The sequence below is a fragment of the Nothoprocta perdicaria genome, unplaced genomic scaffold, assembly GCF_003342845.1.
Source record: "Nothoprocta perdicaria isolate Ctin4 unplaced genomic scaffold, notPer1 scaffold_381, whole genome shotgun sequence".
Classification (NCBI taxonomy): domain Eukaryota; kingdom Metazoa; phylum Chordata; class Aves; order Tinamiformes; family Tinamidae; genus Nothoprocta; species Nothoprocta perdicaria.
In genome coordinates, this window is record NW_020455623.1 from 329,509 (window position 1) to 347,841 (window position 18,333).

The following is an 18,333-nucleotide window of genomic DNA, read 5'->3' on the forward strand; positions in this document are numbered from 1 at the left end:
GCTGTGGGCCAAATGGCTCTTCCTACAGCGAACACCCACAGAAAATGGCCCACATAAATAACAGAGAACAGCTCACCCAGATCTTCTAGTTTTGATTAAAAGAAAAAAGCAGAAATTTCTCCAAGTCCACAATCCCAAAGTTGCTGTATGAAGGCAAGGCTGTTTCCTCATAAGTTCTGGAGGGAGAACTCCCAGAACGTTGCTCTGGGAAAAAAAAAAAAAAAAAAGTTAATTCACTGCCCAGCTCCAGYGCTGGAAAAGTTTTAACACGCTTTGACAAGCAAGAAGAGAAATGGCACACTTGCTGGCCAGGGACCTTGCTGAACAGGCTCATGTCCTTGCAGAAAACAATAAACAGAGACCTTTTGACTTACTGACAGATTTTCTTCTCCATTAAGTTTGAGTGTCACTGTCAGGGTGCTCCTCAGTGCTAGGCTCCTACAAGGAGGCTGAATCACCTGTTCAAGCCAGGGAAGAGAAGACATAAGTTTAAATACTTTCAAAAAGTGAYAAAGAGGACAAATAGATCAGATTTATCCCCAGAACCTTTGACAGCATTTTTTTAAGCAGTTTTGTATGACTATGAATATTAAGAACCCAGGTAGATATATTCACAAACCAGAGTAGAAGGAAGCTTTGTCAGGACGGATGAGATTTCTCTGGAGCCCCAGCCTTCCTCACAAACGCAGAAATGAAAGGGCAACTGAGCAACCAAAAAGACGTCGAGGGTAATTAGGCAATTCATCACAAGACGCAATTTTTTCAGTGCTGTCCTGCACTTYAAGCACAGTTGCATTCCCACGTGTGCTCCTGCACAGCGGGCGAGTGCTCCTCGTGCTTCACCCGGCGGCACTACGGGTCACTCCCAGACTGCAGCCCAGGCAGCAAGCGCCAAGCAGAGACACGAGGGGCGGTGAGGGTCTGCACGGCACAGCCTGGGCCCAGCTCCTGCTTCCATCCCCAGACAAGAGATTCCATTAAGAGCCTCGCTCAGCCATAGACTTCTCTCTGATCCCTATTACTAGATGCAAAGATCCAAGCCCACTTGTTCAACTGCTAATTACTACTCTGCTTCTCAAAGCTAAATTCCTAGATATYGTCTACAAGACCCAACTTTGTAGCCTGCCCAGTCTTGGCCAGCTTTTTCCCTGAATCAGGTCATAGCTACCCTTCTACTGCCCTTCTTCCCCAAACCCCGAGTCATTCTGCCCGGCACTGCTGCTTTAGTAAGGTTATTTATGGCTGGCATCCAGTTACAGATGTATAGCACGTACCTTCAATTTTTTCCCCTCTCTTTTTGCCTGAATCTTAGTTCCAAATGCAACGCTTAGATCTCTTTTCCATTGTTCAGCAAAGGTTTTGCTTAACATAGCATAGTTCTTGCTGCAAAAAGCAATGTCTTCAGTGAGAGCAGAATGGTTAGTTCAGCTGTAGCTAAAAATTAAAATTATCTATACAGGAGAAACACAAAATGTGACCACAGCCAGTTCTCAGTTCTGCTCAGAGACAGTCCAGCTGGACAAACATCAGTCAATAGTTTCCATGCAAGATGATGCTATATTGAAACAGTAGTATTTCCTTAGCAGATATTGCCCTCATAATACTTCATTTATTTTTAGTTTGATTTTATGCCAATCCAGTCCTTTGTTTCTTCAACCACCAGGACGGGTACACGAGTCCATGTTCTCATCAACCATTCCTCATGATATAAATGTTAGAAAAGCAACTAAAACCACCAACTCCTTCTGTAAAGGTTCCCTTATCTAGGTGTTTTCATAGAAAATGTACTGGATTCTTCCTCCATTTCCCAAGCCATATGCTTTTTTTCCCCAGCCAGTCTCATGGCACTGACTGCAAGGCTTCTCACTGAATTTCAAACAAGTGGCTTTCACCTAGAACCAGCTCCCTGTTGATCCCATCCTTCACACCAGACCGGGAACATTATGCCACTTCTTATTAAAAAGATCTTACACGTGCTACAAACTCTCTTGCAAGAGAAAGGCTAAGTATTAAATTAAGAAATTACTCACATCTACAGCTACATACATCTCCTCACTCCCAAGAGATGAGATTAATTGCAGGAACTAAAGCAGAGAAACAGATTCTTAAGAATGAAGCATATTTGAGACAAAAATCAAGTCCATTTTTCTTCAAAAGGTGGCACAACCTTTCTCGGTACCATATGGAAAACCAGCAGAATCCTAAGAACACAACTGGTGTTGATAAAGGCAGACTGCAAGCTAATCCTTTTTATGAAGGTCACCCTGATTCATGCAGCACAGTAGCATCTTACGGCAATCTTTTGCTTTTCACCATTTTGGTAGGAACCAAGCGTAAATACCATCCATAAAGCTCTTTCCCATCATGAAATTGAGACAACAGGTTTCAATTTATTACTTGAAAACCAATTATTTGGATCAGATTGGAGAGAATTAAAATTTTAGCTTGTATTGTTCAGTAGTATTGTGCTACTTCTAGATCACCCCTAAGGTGCRTCTGCATCTTAGAAGCTGGGCATTTGTGATTTAAGAGCCCTTGATAATGCAGGAGTTTGAGGGGGTTTTCTTGTTTATTTCCCCAAGCATCCGCAGTACAAGTACTGCATGAGCTTGCATACATGTGCCAAAACACATCTTCWCAGTAATACTTAGCACTCATCAACTGATTCTTAGGAAGCTGTTCAACACATTACAAATTATTCTAATTTACTCGTTTTATAGCTGGCCAAAGCAGATTCAGAATGAAGAAGGAATCACCCTATTGCATCACAAAGAGCCATTTGAGGAGGTGTGATAGAGACAGACCACAAAAAAAAAAAAAAAAAAAAAAAAAAAGAATTTCTCATTCCCAGGCCCTATTCACACTCATGAAGTTCCATATTCTCAGTATTGGCCCTACTAACACAGCAGACAAACTTCTTGTGACTTAAGCCAAAATCTGACAGCAGTTTATGTGGGAAAAAGACTTTAAAAAACAACCAAAAAAAAACATTTTCAACTTTTATCCTTCCTTAAAATGAAGGTATGAAGCCTTATTTTTTCTTTTGTTTCAGAAATGTAGGCATGAAGCGTATTGCTTATTTCTTGCAACGCACATGTTTTCTCTTTTTTTTTTTGAATATTTGAATGAGCAGAAATAACAGAAAGTTCAGTCAATAYAGGCACCCAGAAGATAAAATCCAACCAAGGAAAGAAGCCCGTTATTTTTCTGATTCCTTACTGTCTTTCCCCCCAGCATTTCAGTCAAAGACCAAGCTCCTCTAGTGCTCGTCTTATAACAGAAGGGTCAGACACACACGCTTATTTTAGAATCAAAATAAAAGCCATAGGCAAGGAGGAGAGGGGGGAAAAAAAGGTAGGATTTTTTTAAAAAAAAAAAAAAAAGAGACAGGAGCTTTTCTAAGGTCTTGAAAAAGGTCATGAGCAGACRGAAGGAAACCCTGAATCCCCGGACACAAGCCTGGACGCAACATACAAATTCAAATTTAGGTGAAGGATGCAGCTATTTCTTCATATTTCAAACAAAAGCAGGAAAGACAAAAACTTAACTTTCCTGATCAAGACAGTGAGCGTAAACCACTCTCTGCATTCCCAGGCAGCCTTCCTTTGCACATCTTTAATCTATTGACTCTGACTTTGAAGACTTTGAAATTGTGCAGATCAATTGATAACTTCCTTTCTCACCTGTTGGCTTCAAGCAGCTCGGAAAACAAAGCTTGTTGGTTGCAAGTCTAGACATGACTTATGTTGCTTAATTTAGAAAAGCAGGCATTACATAATAGGACATATCAGCTATTGGTAAACTGGCAGATATAGAAAACATCATCCAAATTGCCATGGAAAACCGAGAGAAGAAAGGCCTTGTTCGTACCTCTGCTGAGCACCGCCTGTTTGTGTGGGAAGTAAGAGCTCCTTATGCTTGCAGCCAYCACTGGCCTCCTCCTAGCTTTTGTGTTAACGGAGTCTAATTATGCAGCTGGAGCTTCTTAAACCAGGGTGCAGAAGGTAACTCCGTGGTGCTCACATCCACCTCCTCAGGACTTCGCAGCGTGGTGTGCCATGCTCAAGCCAAATCTGTTGGTAGTTTTTATGACGGTTGCACGAGGGGATCGTTTTTATACAGCGCTTCACACAGTGCAACAACAGACTTTAGCCCACATGCAACACGCAGACCTCCCAAASCGGGCATCGTGGCTAAGAACCGTGTTACTGAAAATTACCCTCTGTTGCTCTGAAGCGCCTTAGTGTCCCAGCAAGGGACCAGCACTCTGTTCAGCTGCAGGTTTCCCACACGAATGAGGAGCTGGTGCCCACCAGAGGAAACTGCAGCCTCAGTATTTGAGACGAGACAGTGACTGGACACAGCAAAGAGCTGGGCAGAGTTCACACAGCACACCTGGAGTGGGATGGAGCAAGCCATGCTCCATTCCTGGGCTTGTTCTCCCAGAGAAAACGTTGCTGGGAGAAAGAATCTAAGTTTGTTGATGTGCGCAGGCTCATTCTGTGGAGAAAAGTGGAGAAAAACTGCCCGGTGTTTTATTGTGCAGTTGGATGCACAATAAATCTGTTTTGTTCTGGTTGAAATAGAAAGGAATGCGCTGGCCAAGAGCGAAATGTTTGACTGAAAAGGAATTGCCCTGGAGATGCAGGGGGTTAAAAAAGAAAGAAAAGAAAAAGAAAAAAACTGAAAAATCTGCTGTAAGGACTTGTGTTTCTCCTGTTCATGACCTCACATAACTTTTTTTTTTTTTTTTTTTTTTTTTTGGTACTGCACAGTTCCTTTGCTTTTAAATAGAATTCACTAGTGGAAATTATGAATAATTACTAAACTTTAAAACTAAACTCTCCTCGAAACTCAGAACAAAACACCTGCCAATACTCTAACTAGCAGTAATATATATCTTGTTGCTCAAAAAAAGGCTCATTTTTTTTATTTGAAAACTTGTGCCCATTAGTGCAATTTGACTGCAGTCGCAGTACTGAAATGTCTTGAGTAGTAAAGTCATCCTTTCTTTTGTTTGATATCAAAAATATGTAATTTTGTATCTGACAATTAAATTGTTGAGTTCAATCTGGCACATTTTAAGCCCTAAATGAAGGTGGACTTAGGGTTAGGGCTAAGGACAKTTGTCAGCCCTTGAAGATGAAACCATTACAAGAACATTGTACTTCTCTCTGAAGCAAGTCTGACTAACCAAGAGAATTTTTTATTCATAAAGCAAAAATGTCAAAGCTCTTCTAATTGATTTTAATCAGCGAGCAAATACAACAAAACCGTATTTTGGGTAATTAAATTCTCATAGCTCCCAAAGGAAATAAATGAATTGAAAGGAAATTTAATACAAAACAGACTAGAGCTATCCCCAAATTTATCTTTCAGATCATTAAAAAYTGAGTCTCCAAATAAGGTGTTTAGATGTCTTATCTATTCCTCATCAACCAGTGTAGGACAACAAGGAGAAAGAGCAAATTCTAATAATAGTAAAATATAATTGCATGAAATGTAGCTTCTTTAAAAATAAGGAGAGCGTAAAGCTGCTCTGCTTTAACAAGGATGTAGCCTGTAGTTTCGCAGCCAAAGGTTTGACAGGGTCCAGAAGCCAGTGAATTAAAAGCACACACAGACTGAACTGAGCTAAAAAGTAGGATGAGCTGCTAAAACAGAAAGGCAGCTTTGCATTGGTGAGTTCTCGGCGGGCACTTTTCAGTCTCCAGATAGAAAATAAAGTCACTTTGGATGAAGCCTCTGTGGGTACAAGTGGGACCTCAGGAGGAGAGCGAGCTGTGGGAGCAGGCGATGCCTCCGTGCAAGTCAGGCAAATATAACCTAGTAAACCTAACAAATAAAGGAGGCAAGAAACATACAAACGGCACATGGAAAAAGAACTTTTTTCATTTGTTGGAGGTCCTACAAATTCAATTGAAAAAAGGCGGGGGGAGGCTATAAGCCCTCATCCATTTAATAAATACTTTGATCACAAGGAAAACAGAATTAGATCCAGAGACGATTTTTAAAATTAATTATTTCAGGGAAACTTACAGAATCTAAGGGGTTATTTTTAAATGTTTGGAATCAAAGGTATATTCYTCCATGTCACAAAGAGCTGCTCTCTTGGCAGTTTGTTTTATCCAAAGCAGGAACTCATATTATACAATCCATTCCCTCACCCAGTTATTCCATTTACCCAGTGAGACATTAACATTAAAACTTCCGTAGGAGATGTGCTGGAGAAAAGAGGAGTTGGATTTCCCACTGCATGACAGTGAAAAACAGTGAAATCAAAGTAAAGATATTCAAATTTGAAGCCCCCCAAATCACTTTCAAGTAATGCCACCAAAAAAACATGTAGATAATTATTTAAGCAGCACAGATTTTTTTTTTTTTTTTTTTTTTTTTTTAAGGCTACATGTGTGATAAACACTAATATAATGCGGTAATTTCTGGTGCTTTTTTAAAGGTTAAATTTATTTTCTGCATCTGAAATCTGCAAACTGATACAGAGCTCCTACTGAGAAATATAATTACGCCTCAGACAGCACTGTGAGACCAATTTCACATTGCACGATGCAAATACTGAGACAAAGAGTTTTAGGAAAGACGCGTTCAGACAGTAGCTGCCCTGTGGTCACCCTGATGTAAAGATCCGAGGTGCAAAGGTGCAAGGGGAATCCCCAACTCGCTGCTTCTGGGAGGGGAAAAGGAGACGAGCTTTCAGCCACACAACTACATCACTCTACTGAACGTATACTCACTACATCACTATATACTGATCATATTTTTCTGTGATTTTACTTACCTAGCTAATGATCTTCTATCATCCTTATCATCTGAGTTTTAGACATCTACCTAATTTTATCAGTGCCTGGTTAAATCATACATCTACTTCTGTAACTATGTATAACCTTGCAGTTCCAGGGTCATTTTAAATGTTAAAATGAATTGCTTCAGAATTGAACTTTGAATATTAGAGATGTCAGGGAGAAAAGTTTGGAATAAAGAACGAACCAGAAAAGTTCATTAAAAAACATTAAAAGTTGAATAAGAACAGAAGGTTTCAGGATAGCTCAAATTAAGCTGCTTTTTGTCTCCAGAGACGCAACTCTCTAGCCGAACAAAACATGAATAAGAAATATTTTTGTCCCAATCAGTAAGAGATATGTGCACCTGCTTCTTTAAAGGGCACTTGGATTTACACAGCTCATATTCTATATTAAAAGAAAGCCACTGTGCAAAATTGCAAACGTAATATAAGTTTAGAGTGTTAGGTGAACAACCCTCAAAAATATTTTGACATTTGCCTATATTATGGTACAGCCCTTTGCTTGTGTTTCCAGATGTATTCACCTTACAGTGGTGACAGAAATATTTTAAACCTATCTCATTAGCTGTTTAATTCATATTTTCCAATATTTTCATATTTTAAGCACAAGTCCACCTAGAATTTCTCTTCCTTCTCCAGCTCCACTCAACAAATGTTCTCAAGTGCAAGACCCCATGGAYATAGCATTAAAAAGAACTGCAAAATACAGAAACCTCTTTTTGTAGAGGTTTGGAACACTTCCTAGTCAAAGATTATATTACGAACGTGGACAGCTTTGAGCTGAAAGCTGAATGAATATATTCTTAATATATCACAGAATGAGAAAAACTCCGTAGCTCAATTTCCAAGCATGACCAGGAGTTGGAGGGCAGGTGATAACAGCCTGCTGAATAACACAGAAARAGGAGGACATCTGCCATGGGGACATGGGGGAAGGAGGCAGAAAACATGTATATCTGTGTGTATTTGTGTGTGTGTGTATATATATATATTTTTTTTTGATTTATTTTACAATAATTTTCATCTCTGGCTTCCCCTCAAGAATTTTTTTTCATGATGATTTTTCAGTTAATTTCCATTGTAGCTCATCTGGAGATCTCTCCTTTTGGAAGCCACGGAATTTAGGCTACTGACTGTTTCTTACTGCYGTTTGCCTGCGGGAAAGGAAGTAGGCCATTTATTAACTGCCAAAATAGAAAGCCAACTTGTCCTTTTCTCCACACACTGATACTTCAAAATCTGATTTCTTGTACAGAACAAGTTTCATGCACAGATCATGGTATGCTATTTATAAAACCTCCAAGTATTGTCTGTTACAGATGAAGAGCGAATTTTCCTTTTAGTCATACAGAAACAATCCATAAGTGGTATTAAAATTCAGGGAAGGCAGTACAGGGCACATGCTGCACGGTAGAGACAGGGCACAAACAGAGCTCGGGACTGAGAACTAGCACCTCTCAGCTTTGTCTGTTTGCCCCCATCTACTTGCAAGCAACCCAAGCAAGTTATTTTACTCTCTATTTCACAATCTCATAACAGCAAGAATAAGTTACCTGCTCCACAAGGGTGGGTGAACTAGGCTTTGTAAACTGCTCCGAACCTTCCTCTGGCAAAATTCAACATCCATTCAGGCCATTATTTAGCCTCTCCGCTCCAGTGGCTCTGCSTCAAACCCTTTTCTTCTTTACAAGGTATTAGTGCCAGACGGTTAATCCCTTTTGTTGTAGGTGCTTTCCCTTGCCTAGCTCTGATGCACTCAAACGTGGCCCTCAAGCATCCCCGCAGCTGAACGTGACCGCGCTGGAGGACTGACCGCGCTCCGCTGGGCTACTCGTTTCCTTTGATTGCTGTTATTCGCGGGGCTCTGTGYGGGCGTTTTGGTTTCGTGTTTTACATGTGACTCTTTGTTTTACAGATGAGGGCAGGAACGCAGTTGACCGTGCAGGTGGTGCACGTATTGTAGTAGACCACATAAGGTCACTGTGCAGTAAAACAGATCCAGCCAGTGAGAAGCTCTTGACTGTCTTTTGTGGCATGCTGATGAACTATAGCAATGAGAATGGTAAACACCACCGAAAACTTGCTTTATGTCTACGAGGAGAACCACCCCACCAGAAAAGCCAGTAAAAATTAAAGGCAACCGTAGGTCTATGCTATAGAAAATAAAAGAAGTTATTTTCAAAGGGCTGAATACCCCAATTCACATGTACAATTTTCTGTTTTGGCAAAATTATGTTCCCCAAATTTTAGCTACTCTTCTTATAGTAATTCCATATAACATATTGCATAAAGCTTTAAAATCAACATCTAGACTACTGTGTTTAAAAGAAATACATATAGACATATCATATGCCTTAAGAAAAACAGATTTATAGAGATCTTTACTAAAGAGGCTTCAGAAGTCTTCTCTTTTGCTTTAAGCATTAAACTAAATTAAATAGTATAACCTTCTTTGCCTCGGGCAAACAGTGCTGTTATGTTGATTATTTGGGGTGTATATATACTAAATAGCTTTTTCTTAAATCATTTTTGTGAAATGCATATAAAATTACATATTTTACTCTAAGATAAATGGGGATTAATTTGCTTATATGTCTAATACTCTATGTCTACAACCTATAAGTATGTTCTTTATCACATTAAACAGAGATGTTCAAGGGCTAAGATAAACAAGCAAGACAGTATCTTGAGKGAGAATTCACTGGCCTCTAAGGCCAAGAAAAATGTGTTCTGCAGTAGTTGCACAAATACGCTGGTATTTTTGTTAGAAGGTTTGATTCTACACGCAAGCATGGTAACATGCCAAGGCATATTTCACAGTGTTCACACGTTTCCAAGTCTTTGAAAATTTCAACCCTTAAGAAAATKAGAAGAAACGAGGAAAGCTAAATAAAGACAGTGCTCCTGCCTTGTAATGGCATGGATTTCAAATGCAGTTAGCTAATCACATTGTGTCTTCAGTCATGCCCAGTTCCTGAATTGCAGGGGTTTATCATGGGAAGAAATAGCTTCTTTATTAGCCATTCACTATTTCCTTGCCATTCTCAATTATCACTCTCTGTAACTCATTTTCCAAACTTATATCCAAACTGCTCTGCTTTTCAGGATGCCCTCRAGGCTTAATTTATTTTGGCCTTTGTCTGTATCAATTTTTAATCTACTTCATCACGTCTTCTGCTATGGTTTCCTTGTGCATTTTCTGTGCCATCTCTCCAGAGCACAGCTTTTGATTCTCCTTCTCCAGCTACAAGTATCACTGTCGTGTGATTCTCATCTCTCTCTCTCTCTCTCTCTCTCTCTCTCCTTCTTGGATTCTTTCCCCTCTGCTCTTTTCCTAGCATGACCCAAGAATGCTTCTTTACAGTATTTCTTCCTTATTCTCCAAATAGCAGCTTTTTAGTTCCTTCATTTCATACCTTTTACAGGGATTGTCTTGCCTGATGTCTGCATGAGTGTCATAATTAAATGTTGCAGTATTATTCTGTATTTTCAATTAAAAAAAAATGGAGCTGAGTAGATTTTTCCACCTCTAAACTGCCAGAGTCTCCTACGTTGATGAAGACTAATGACCATCCAGCATTTCTGGTAGCTCAAAACAGACCAGTGCAGAAGGGGAGCACTTTGATGTCTAGGGTAAAACCATAGTAAAACTCTATCAGTTTTACTTCAGTGACCAGGCTCCAGCAAAACCTTTCTCAGATAAATTAACTATGAAACAAACCTCCAAAATAAACAGTTTCCTTACAGCTTTGCTGTTATAAACATCAAATAAATGATTCATTCCACCTAATAAGAGAGCTTGCACTTTGGGTCAGGAACCACGAGTGCAACTGAAGCCCAGCTGGGCTCAAAAAATGTCACCCGTAGGCCAGAGTAATTTTTCAGAACAAGACTTCTGTCTATGTCAAACACCAGAAAAAAAAAATCTCTTGATTCCACATATTACACCAGTAAATAAACACCGAATAAACATAGTTCTCTCTCTGTTACAGCTGAAATCTTAGCTTGCCCTGACAGTTCATTGCACACACAGATTAGTGGACCTCATTTTAAACATTTATGCGCACACACACACACAAAAAAAAAAAGATTCCATTTGACTTACAGAGAAGACAAAAGCTCCATTGGCTCTGCTTAAAGATGAAGAGTATGGGATTGCATCTTAGACTCTCAGATTGTCTTGTCTGTAGTTATGGGGAAAAAATAGAGAAAAAAGATTATTGGAAATCAAAATAGGAAACACTTTGGTCTGTGAAGCAGYGCTTCTACCTCTTGGTTTATTGCTTCTGTAGTTCTTTCCTGCTTAGCATGTTATGKTATAAAATTACAGGTAGGGACTTTGCAGATTTTTTCACTGCTTTTAATCACTGACGCTCTTTCAAGCTGCACTGGTTATCCCGATAAGAACAAGTTCAGTCCATTCAGCTCTTAGCTACACTGATTTGTAGACATCTTAATATTTTCTAACTCTTAGCAATTTATGAACAGAGAGCATGTAAATTGTTTTCTTTGATTCTAAACAGCTTGCTAGTCTGCTAATTGCCCTCATTTTCAAACAGCTACTAACTATTTTAACTACCTTATTTTATAAACGTGACAGACTCATTCCTGAGTGCTTCAAGTTTTGAAATTAGCATAGTGGATCTACCGTACATGAATTTTACAAAGCTGGCAACAACTTTGTGAGCAGCTACAAGCCATATTTTGTCTTTTCCTAAATGCAGTAASTTAATCCAGCATCTTTGTCTCTCACGCTGGTTCTAGATGCTCAGCTTGCAATTGTAATGCCATTCGTAATGTTGCCAGAGTCTTAAAACTAAGACTCCTTTTCTAAAGTCCTCGTGCCATCTGCTYGTGTCCTGGGGTTACTCCTGTCTGCTGCCTCTCAGTCCTTCCTTCGCCTGCTTCCTACCTCTGTCCTTTCTTTAGCTGCCACAGCCTTAACAGAAATAACTCAGTTTGGGCATCTCTTGCCGTGCTTACAAAAGTGTCAAGAAAAAAAAATGTATTTTAATCAATTTTTAATTACCCAAAATAAGAGCTGTCTTTTGATGGGAGACAACCCTCTGGCCTCTGCTTTGAATATCTAGACCTTCTATAGCAGAAGCATAGTTACCATCTGAACTCCACGAGACAGAAATAGCTCATGCCTCCTTTACGTTATTAGTTCTTCAAATGTTCTTCAAATTAGTTCTTCAAGTTTCAGATATGGCTGGGAGTAAAACAAACCTGCTGCACATGCTCATGAAGGCTTTGCTCACCRCACTGCGTGAAAGTAGGAAACCTTGACAAAAAAAATATAATAATAGTTCTGTCTTTGTCAAAGCTTGCAAACTTTGGCAGGGGCACAAAGCAGCTGCATTTCAAGCAGCTGTTTTGACACCTTTTAGTGGGGTCAGGGCACTTGATTTCTCCCCTCCTGAAGCTGCTTATCATTACATGTAATCACTGCAGAGCTGTGATTCTGCTTAAGAGCAGGATGCAAAGCAGGCTTGGAAAAAGGGTGAAAAACTAGCAACTAATAAAACTAATAACCATATACAAGCACTTAATAAGTCCTGGATAGCTATTTTGTGCAACTCAATCCCATGAGGTAAGACTATTTACAAGTTAAYGGGATCAGTCTATAAACTAGTTAATTACCTCTTGAGACTTACCCAGCAAACTGAAAAATCATTTTAAAAAGTGGATAAATGGCAAAAGCATTAGGCGAAAATAGCAGATTAGATAGCTGACTTGTATATAAAGAAATTACTGAATGGGATACGCATGTGCGAGAGTATATGAAAATAGAGAAGAATAATTCTGTTTCTAGATTACTTTCTCATCTCATGTTAAACTTCARTCTGTCAAAGTCATCTTTCATTCAGTGCCTTTGTATAATATTCTSATATTAAATCACACAACTACCAACCTTTTCCTAGTCTCACAAAGCTCTTTCAGTCTGGGACAGGAATGAATGCTGGGGACTGATTTGCATTGTTAACCATCTACACAAGTCATGTAAATGTACAGGAAATGACAGGGAGATTTACGGTACCATTAGCGTGGCCTAACAGCAAGCAATGTTTCAACAACGCTTCCTTCTACGACTGACCTCTGCTAATTTTCATGCTTGCCGTGGTTTTTGTTCCATTTACATCACAGCTAAAGATGTGTAGCATGCTTTCAGACCTAAACTACTTAAATGCAAAGTAACCTAAGGCATGTAAAAAACGTAGGTAAAACRTTTGAGTTTTATGATAGGGGGATAGCCAATAGAGGCGCTTATCTGTTATATAGCGTTAACTTGGCCATGGCAATTTTACGTAGGTTTTTCTGGGGTACAAAATGAATTTATGCCACCAATCTGTACAAGACATTTTTCTTTAATGACATGAACACTATTAGTGCTAAAACACTAAATTATTAGTTGCTTTCTCAAGTTCTAGCAAGAAAGGTGAACTAGCCTGAACTCGTATTTTCAACGCAAATGCCCCCAGTAAAGTTCTCAATTTGGGATATTCTCCCCAGATCTTACTCTTTGGASTTTCCATGTGTGTCACCGAAGGACATGGAGCCATTGAAATGCAAGTTTTAGGTAGGTAACTGTTTGTGCTGGCGCATGTATTGATTGCCTTTTATCTACCTGTGTATGCATCTGTGCAGCATCCCGGTGCTTCCCCTCGCCCGCCCCGCAGAGCAGATACTAGCGCAATATCYGACAGCGGCGGAACACTTGGGAGAGTTTTGCTGGCGGTTTAAACCAGAGTTTTGCCTCCAGTTGGTCTCCTGCTCTAGCTGAGCCCTAACCCTTGATGCCTTGGAGAACTGACTTATTCCAACGTGCTCCAAGGTCACCGGTCTGTGGTCTTTAAGGGGAGAGCCCGAGACCTGCTCGGAAGGCCCAACCACTTCTCTGCTTTTAATTTCTCTGTAGTTAATAAGCGCTGCAGGGCTCCTGCCCTGTGAGAAACCTAGTGCTCGTCTCATCAATTGATCATTTACCTCAGAGCATCCCCTAGGGGCACATTTTGGACAAGAGAATCTTGTTTTTGAGGGATTCTGTGAGATACAAGCGAAACCCAAGCACTGGTTATTCCCCTTCAGTTTCATTTTCTTTAGCAATAGCAGACAAAAAGAATTCCCTCCCACCCCCCCCAAAAAAGGCAAGTTTCACAGGTTTAATCGTAAGAGAATTAACTTCTGCATTTGCTAAATGAAACAGTCTTACTTGTGGCAATGACCAACACAAATGACAAGTTCAGAATTTGTACGGCAAGCCCAGGCTCAACCGTAAATACAGCAAATAGCTGCTGGCAGGCTCTCGTTTTTGAAGGCCTTACCTCCCGTTCAGCCTTGACTTATAGGGTGGTCCTAGCCTTGGCAAAATTTACCCTTCTGCCTACTGCAATCAAGGCATCAACACAGTGCCCACTTTTTACCTTGTTGGCAGTTCTTGTAAGTCTGTTCCTATAGGATGGCCCTTACACTACAGCTTCTGCCTACAGAAATGAGGCTGGTATGGAGTCAGACACAATACCTGACTTTTGATCCGAAAAGCAGTTGTTCTTTCTTGGTACATTTTCTTATTCTTTCAGTTATGAGCATCATGCTCTCCTGAGCAATATTATCCTGCCACTTGGCTCTTAAGATACCCACTCCCTTCCACAGGTAGATATGGGTTGCCCACTTCCACTTATCTTTTCCTTTAGATTTTAATTACTGTATTAAGACAAAAAATAAAAAGACACTTTGCTCAAAATAAGGAGTTTGCTCCTGGTGTCAGAATGCTTTGCCAAACGGAGCCCATAGAGATTGCCTCTTTGTCCATACAATTGGATAAAATGAGCTTAGAGTGACTAAAGCCATCACGTAGTAACAAAGCACTTTCTTGCAACATAATTTTCTATGGCATTTGGGGTTTGTTCCTGTACTCTCCAGGACAACCATTTTTTTTTCTTCAGAATTTTTAAGTGTCCGCAGGGGACGATCACAAATCAAGGAGAAAAACAGATTATTTACCAGTAACTTGAGTTCTCCTACACAGTCGTTTTCTCCACAGAACCATTCCATCTTCCTCGCCCCCAATTTGTCTAACAAAGCTTAGATTTTTACAGCCAGTTTGGAAAGAAGTAGGAGGGTATAGTAGTGACTCACACATCTGCCAGAGGTAAAATGGCATTCAATGCATGCGCTAGTGCAATTTGTGCTTACCTAAAATTTGACAACTTCAACAGCTCTTGACGTCTAAGATGGTGTTCTCAAAAATGTCTCTAAAGACCATGAATCTGTGGAAGAGAACCCCCCATACCCTCCCCCAAAAAGGAAATTCAGTTACTGGTAAGTAATACAGTTTTATCTAAGATGTCACGTCTTAAGGATTCCTGTTCATCTTCAATAATCTGGAATAAACATACCATTTATATATTTAGTGTACAAAAATTAGTATTATAAAAATATTTTATATTCAATAGAAAAACTTCACTATTCCAGAATCTTTTCTTAATTCTAAGTTATATGGAAATTTCAAACCCACCTGGCAGAATGTCTTGAAAGGCCAGAGTTTTCCAGGACTGTGAGATGGGATTAAATTTGCGAGGCCTAAGACGTTATATGTTTATCTTCCTTTAAACATCTGCATTTCTTTATGGCCCTGATTCCACAGATGTAAAAACTCTGACTCATTTCAGTTGCTCAGAACAATTCCCTGCCAGGAGGAGAAAAAAAAAATCCCCCATAGAGCCTGAGCCAAATCTAAATGAAGTAATAAAAACACTTCTCTTGAATTTGCAGGGCTTTGAATCCTACTGTTTTAAGACTACCATATTTAAAAGTAGTTAAACTGCTTAGAAATAAAGGAAAGAAAATGCTTAGGGAAATTACTAAACAACATTTGATGTGTTTGTGTCTGCTTCATTCTCTTCAACTGTGAAAAAATGTTTTTCTTTGCTATGGTATAGGTAAAATCTGCAAGAGAAAATATGGTTATAAATAATCTTTTTTAAAAAATCATGTTTCTGCCTAACCATCAAAGCATCTTTCTATTTGCAGACATCTAGGAGCAATAACTTTCTTACTTGTAAATACTATAAACTTTCATTCTATGCAAGAAATTATCAGAATGGCTTCTAAGGACTTTTCCTAAACCTTCCATTTTTTGTCTTATTAAACTTTCTTTTTTCTCAAGCTCCTCATTATCTACATTGTGACTTCCTGTGTTTATAAAGCTCTTCATGTTTATTTCAGTGCCAGTTTATATTCATTCTACTTTTAATTTTCCAGTTGGGGTCTTTAAGGGAAAAATGTATTTAGAAACACACTCTCATATTAATAAGGTTTTCACTGATGCAGTGCTGTTGATTACAGTCAGTCTTGGTTAGCTTAGGATCAAACACATGCACTGTAGAAACCCAATAACCACAAAATTATCAGACACTCCTCTATGACCAGATTGGGAGGGAAAATTCTTATTACATATTTTAAGTATATACTATATATATATTCTTATTATATTCTGTGGCCAGATAAAGGGGGAATTATGAGTCCACATCCCAAGTTTAGAGCAGAGGAAGGGAGGCTGCAGACCTGTTAGTGCTGCTTAGGCTTGAAGCTGCTTTGTGTGTAAAATGCTCCTGTGTTTTTGCAAACAGCAGTCCTAACTCCCTGTGCTTTCTCTTTATGCAGATACTCTGCAGTCTCAGCTTATCAATATGGGGGTTATCCCTACGCTAGTGAAACTGTTGGGTATTCACTGCCAAAACGCAGCTCTGACTGAGATGTGCCTTGTTGCTTTCGGCAACTTAGCAGAACTCGGTAAGTCCATGATATTAAACTCAGATTTACACCCAGGCTTTTTCCCTTCCCCCCTTTCCATTCTGTACTTTCAACACYTAGAGTGAGCAATTTGTTCATTGTCCTTAAAAATCTGTAGTTGCCTCTTTCTTTTTCTTCGCTAACTCTGGTTTATTTGGGTACTTCGTACATGTTTTATGTTAATGTTCTTCAGCACAACTAAGTGCATTTTAAATTATCTAAACAGCTTTTCCTGAGCTCTGATACTGGCTCTGAATTATTTATTAATATAAATAATGTATCCCAGTGCTTCTCCACAAAATTGCATCAGGACCAAATTTGGCTCACAGAAATCACTGAATGAAAGGGAGCGGCAGAGCTCCCRAATTAGCTCTCACAATATTGTTTTTGGTGTGCAGTTTACATAGCTAACATGCTTTACATGAAGGACTTGCTTGTATAAAGCATGAATACTAAGCTGCTGATATATTTTCAACAAGTGCAGCTCCAACTTGAGTCCTTGGAAATGCACTAGTTTTCCCTGGAATTCCTCAAAGTGTAAASCTGTAGGTTGTTGGCACCTGTGTTATTACTCACCTTTTACACTGGTGCAAACCCATTCTGCAGAATTTTGGCTGTAGGATTTTTTTTCTTCTTTCTTTTGCTTCAGAGTAACCACACGGCAGTTTCAGTGATTGCCCTGCATTTCTGAGACCGTTCAGCAGTTCAGAACAGGCGGCCCCCAAATCATTTCACAACTGTCACGAGGGTCACAGACTGGGGAGACTACAATGTTCTCATCTAGTCTGATCCTGCGTGAACAACCTTCCTTCTTCCCTTATTTCAGTTCCTTGATCCTCTTCAGCCTAGTCTATGCAATGAAACAATAGAAATGGCCATTGTAACAGCACTAAAGAAATTAATCTAGGGCAGAGCTTCAGGATGGGCACTACAGTGTCTGCACAGCAAAACTGTAACACGATTCATGGATGAGGAAACCCTAGTGCCACCAGAAGACAATGAAAACCACAAGGGTATTAAACACAATCAGCAYTGACAACTACATTTCCTTTCCCTTTTTGGGAGGATCCAGCTCTGTCCAACAAATAATAAGAACTGTGGAAAAGCAACTTAGCAGCAGCAGCTMCTTCCTTGCCTGTTCCTATACGTTGAGAAGATTCCTGTTCTTTAACATTGGCACAAAATTATTTTAACTTGCAATACTTTTAATCTTCCTTAGGCAATAGATTCGTCAGTCATATTGTAACTTTAGTACAGCAATACTTTTAGCCTTGTAACTTCAGGGGATTTTATTGTCAGGCTGTCATCTTTCGTCACCTAGAAGAGACAAYCGTGTTCCCTGGATCCCTCGAGAAGCAGAATATGAAACTCTCATTCTATGTCAAAGCAGAGCAAAATCTCAATTGAGTGAGTGATGGCAGGGCTTCTAAAAACACTGGAAACGTCAAAAAAAAAAAAAAAATCACACTTGGACTCTGCCACATAGTCCTGCCTATCCAGAAAAAAACAGCCGAGGGAAGGACAACAAACTGCCTAGGCGACCTGTTGAGSCTTTTCCCTGCTCCTTGCTCGGGTCCACATTAAAATGATCCCTGACCGCCCATGGGAGCGGCAGCAGAGCTGCCCAAAGGGCTTCTGATCAGGTAAAGGCTGCCAAGCACCAGCCCTCCCGCCTGCCCCCCTGCAGCGTGTGCTGCACCGGCCCTCCCGCCTGCCCC

At 39.8% G+C, this 18,333-nt stretch overlaps 1 protein-coding gene across 2 annotated transcripts in view; it reads left to right on the plus strand.

Annotated features, from left to right (window-relative positions):
* RAP1GDS1 (Rap1 GTPase-GDP dissociation stimulator 1) overlaps positions 1–18,333 on the plus strand; it is a 73,478-nt gene that overhangs the window by 43,866 nt on the left and 11,279 nt on the right. The window contains exons 5-6 of one of the 2 annotated variants that reach the window (XM_026044775.1): positions 8,736–8,882; positions 16,487–16,615. In XM_026044775.1, the coding sequence (XP_025900560.1) occupies positions 8,736–8,882; positions 16,487–16,615 (276 nt within the window). The remainder of the gene's footprint in view (positions 1–8,735; positions 8,883–16,486; positions 16,616–18,333) is intronic. The other variant, XM_026044777.1, reaches the window with a different exon arrangement.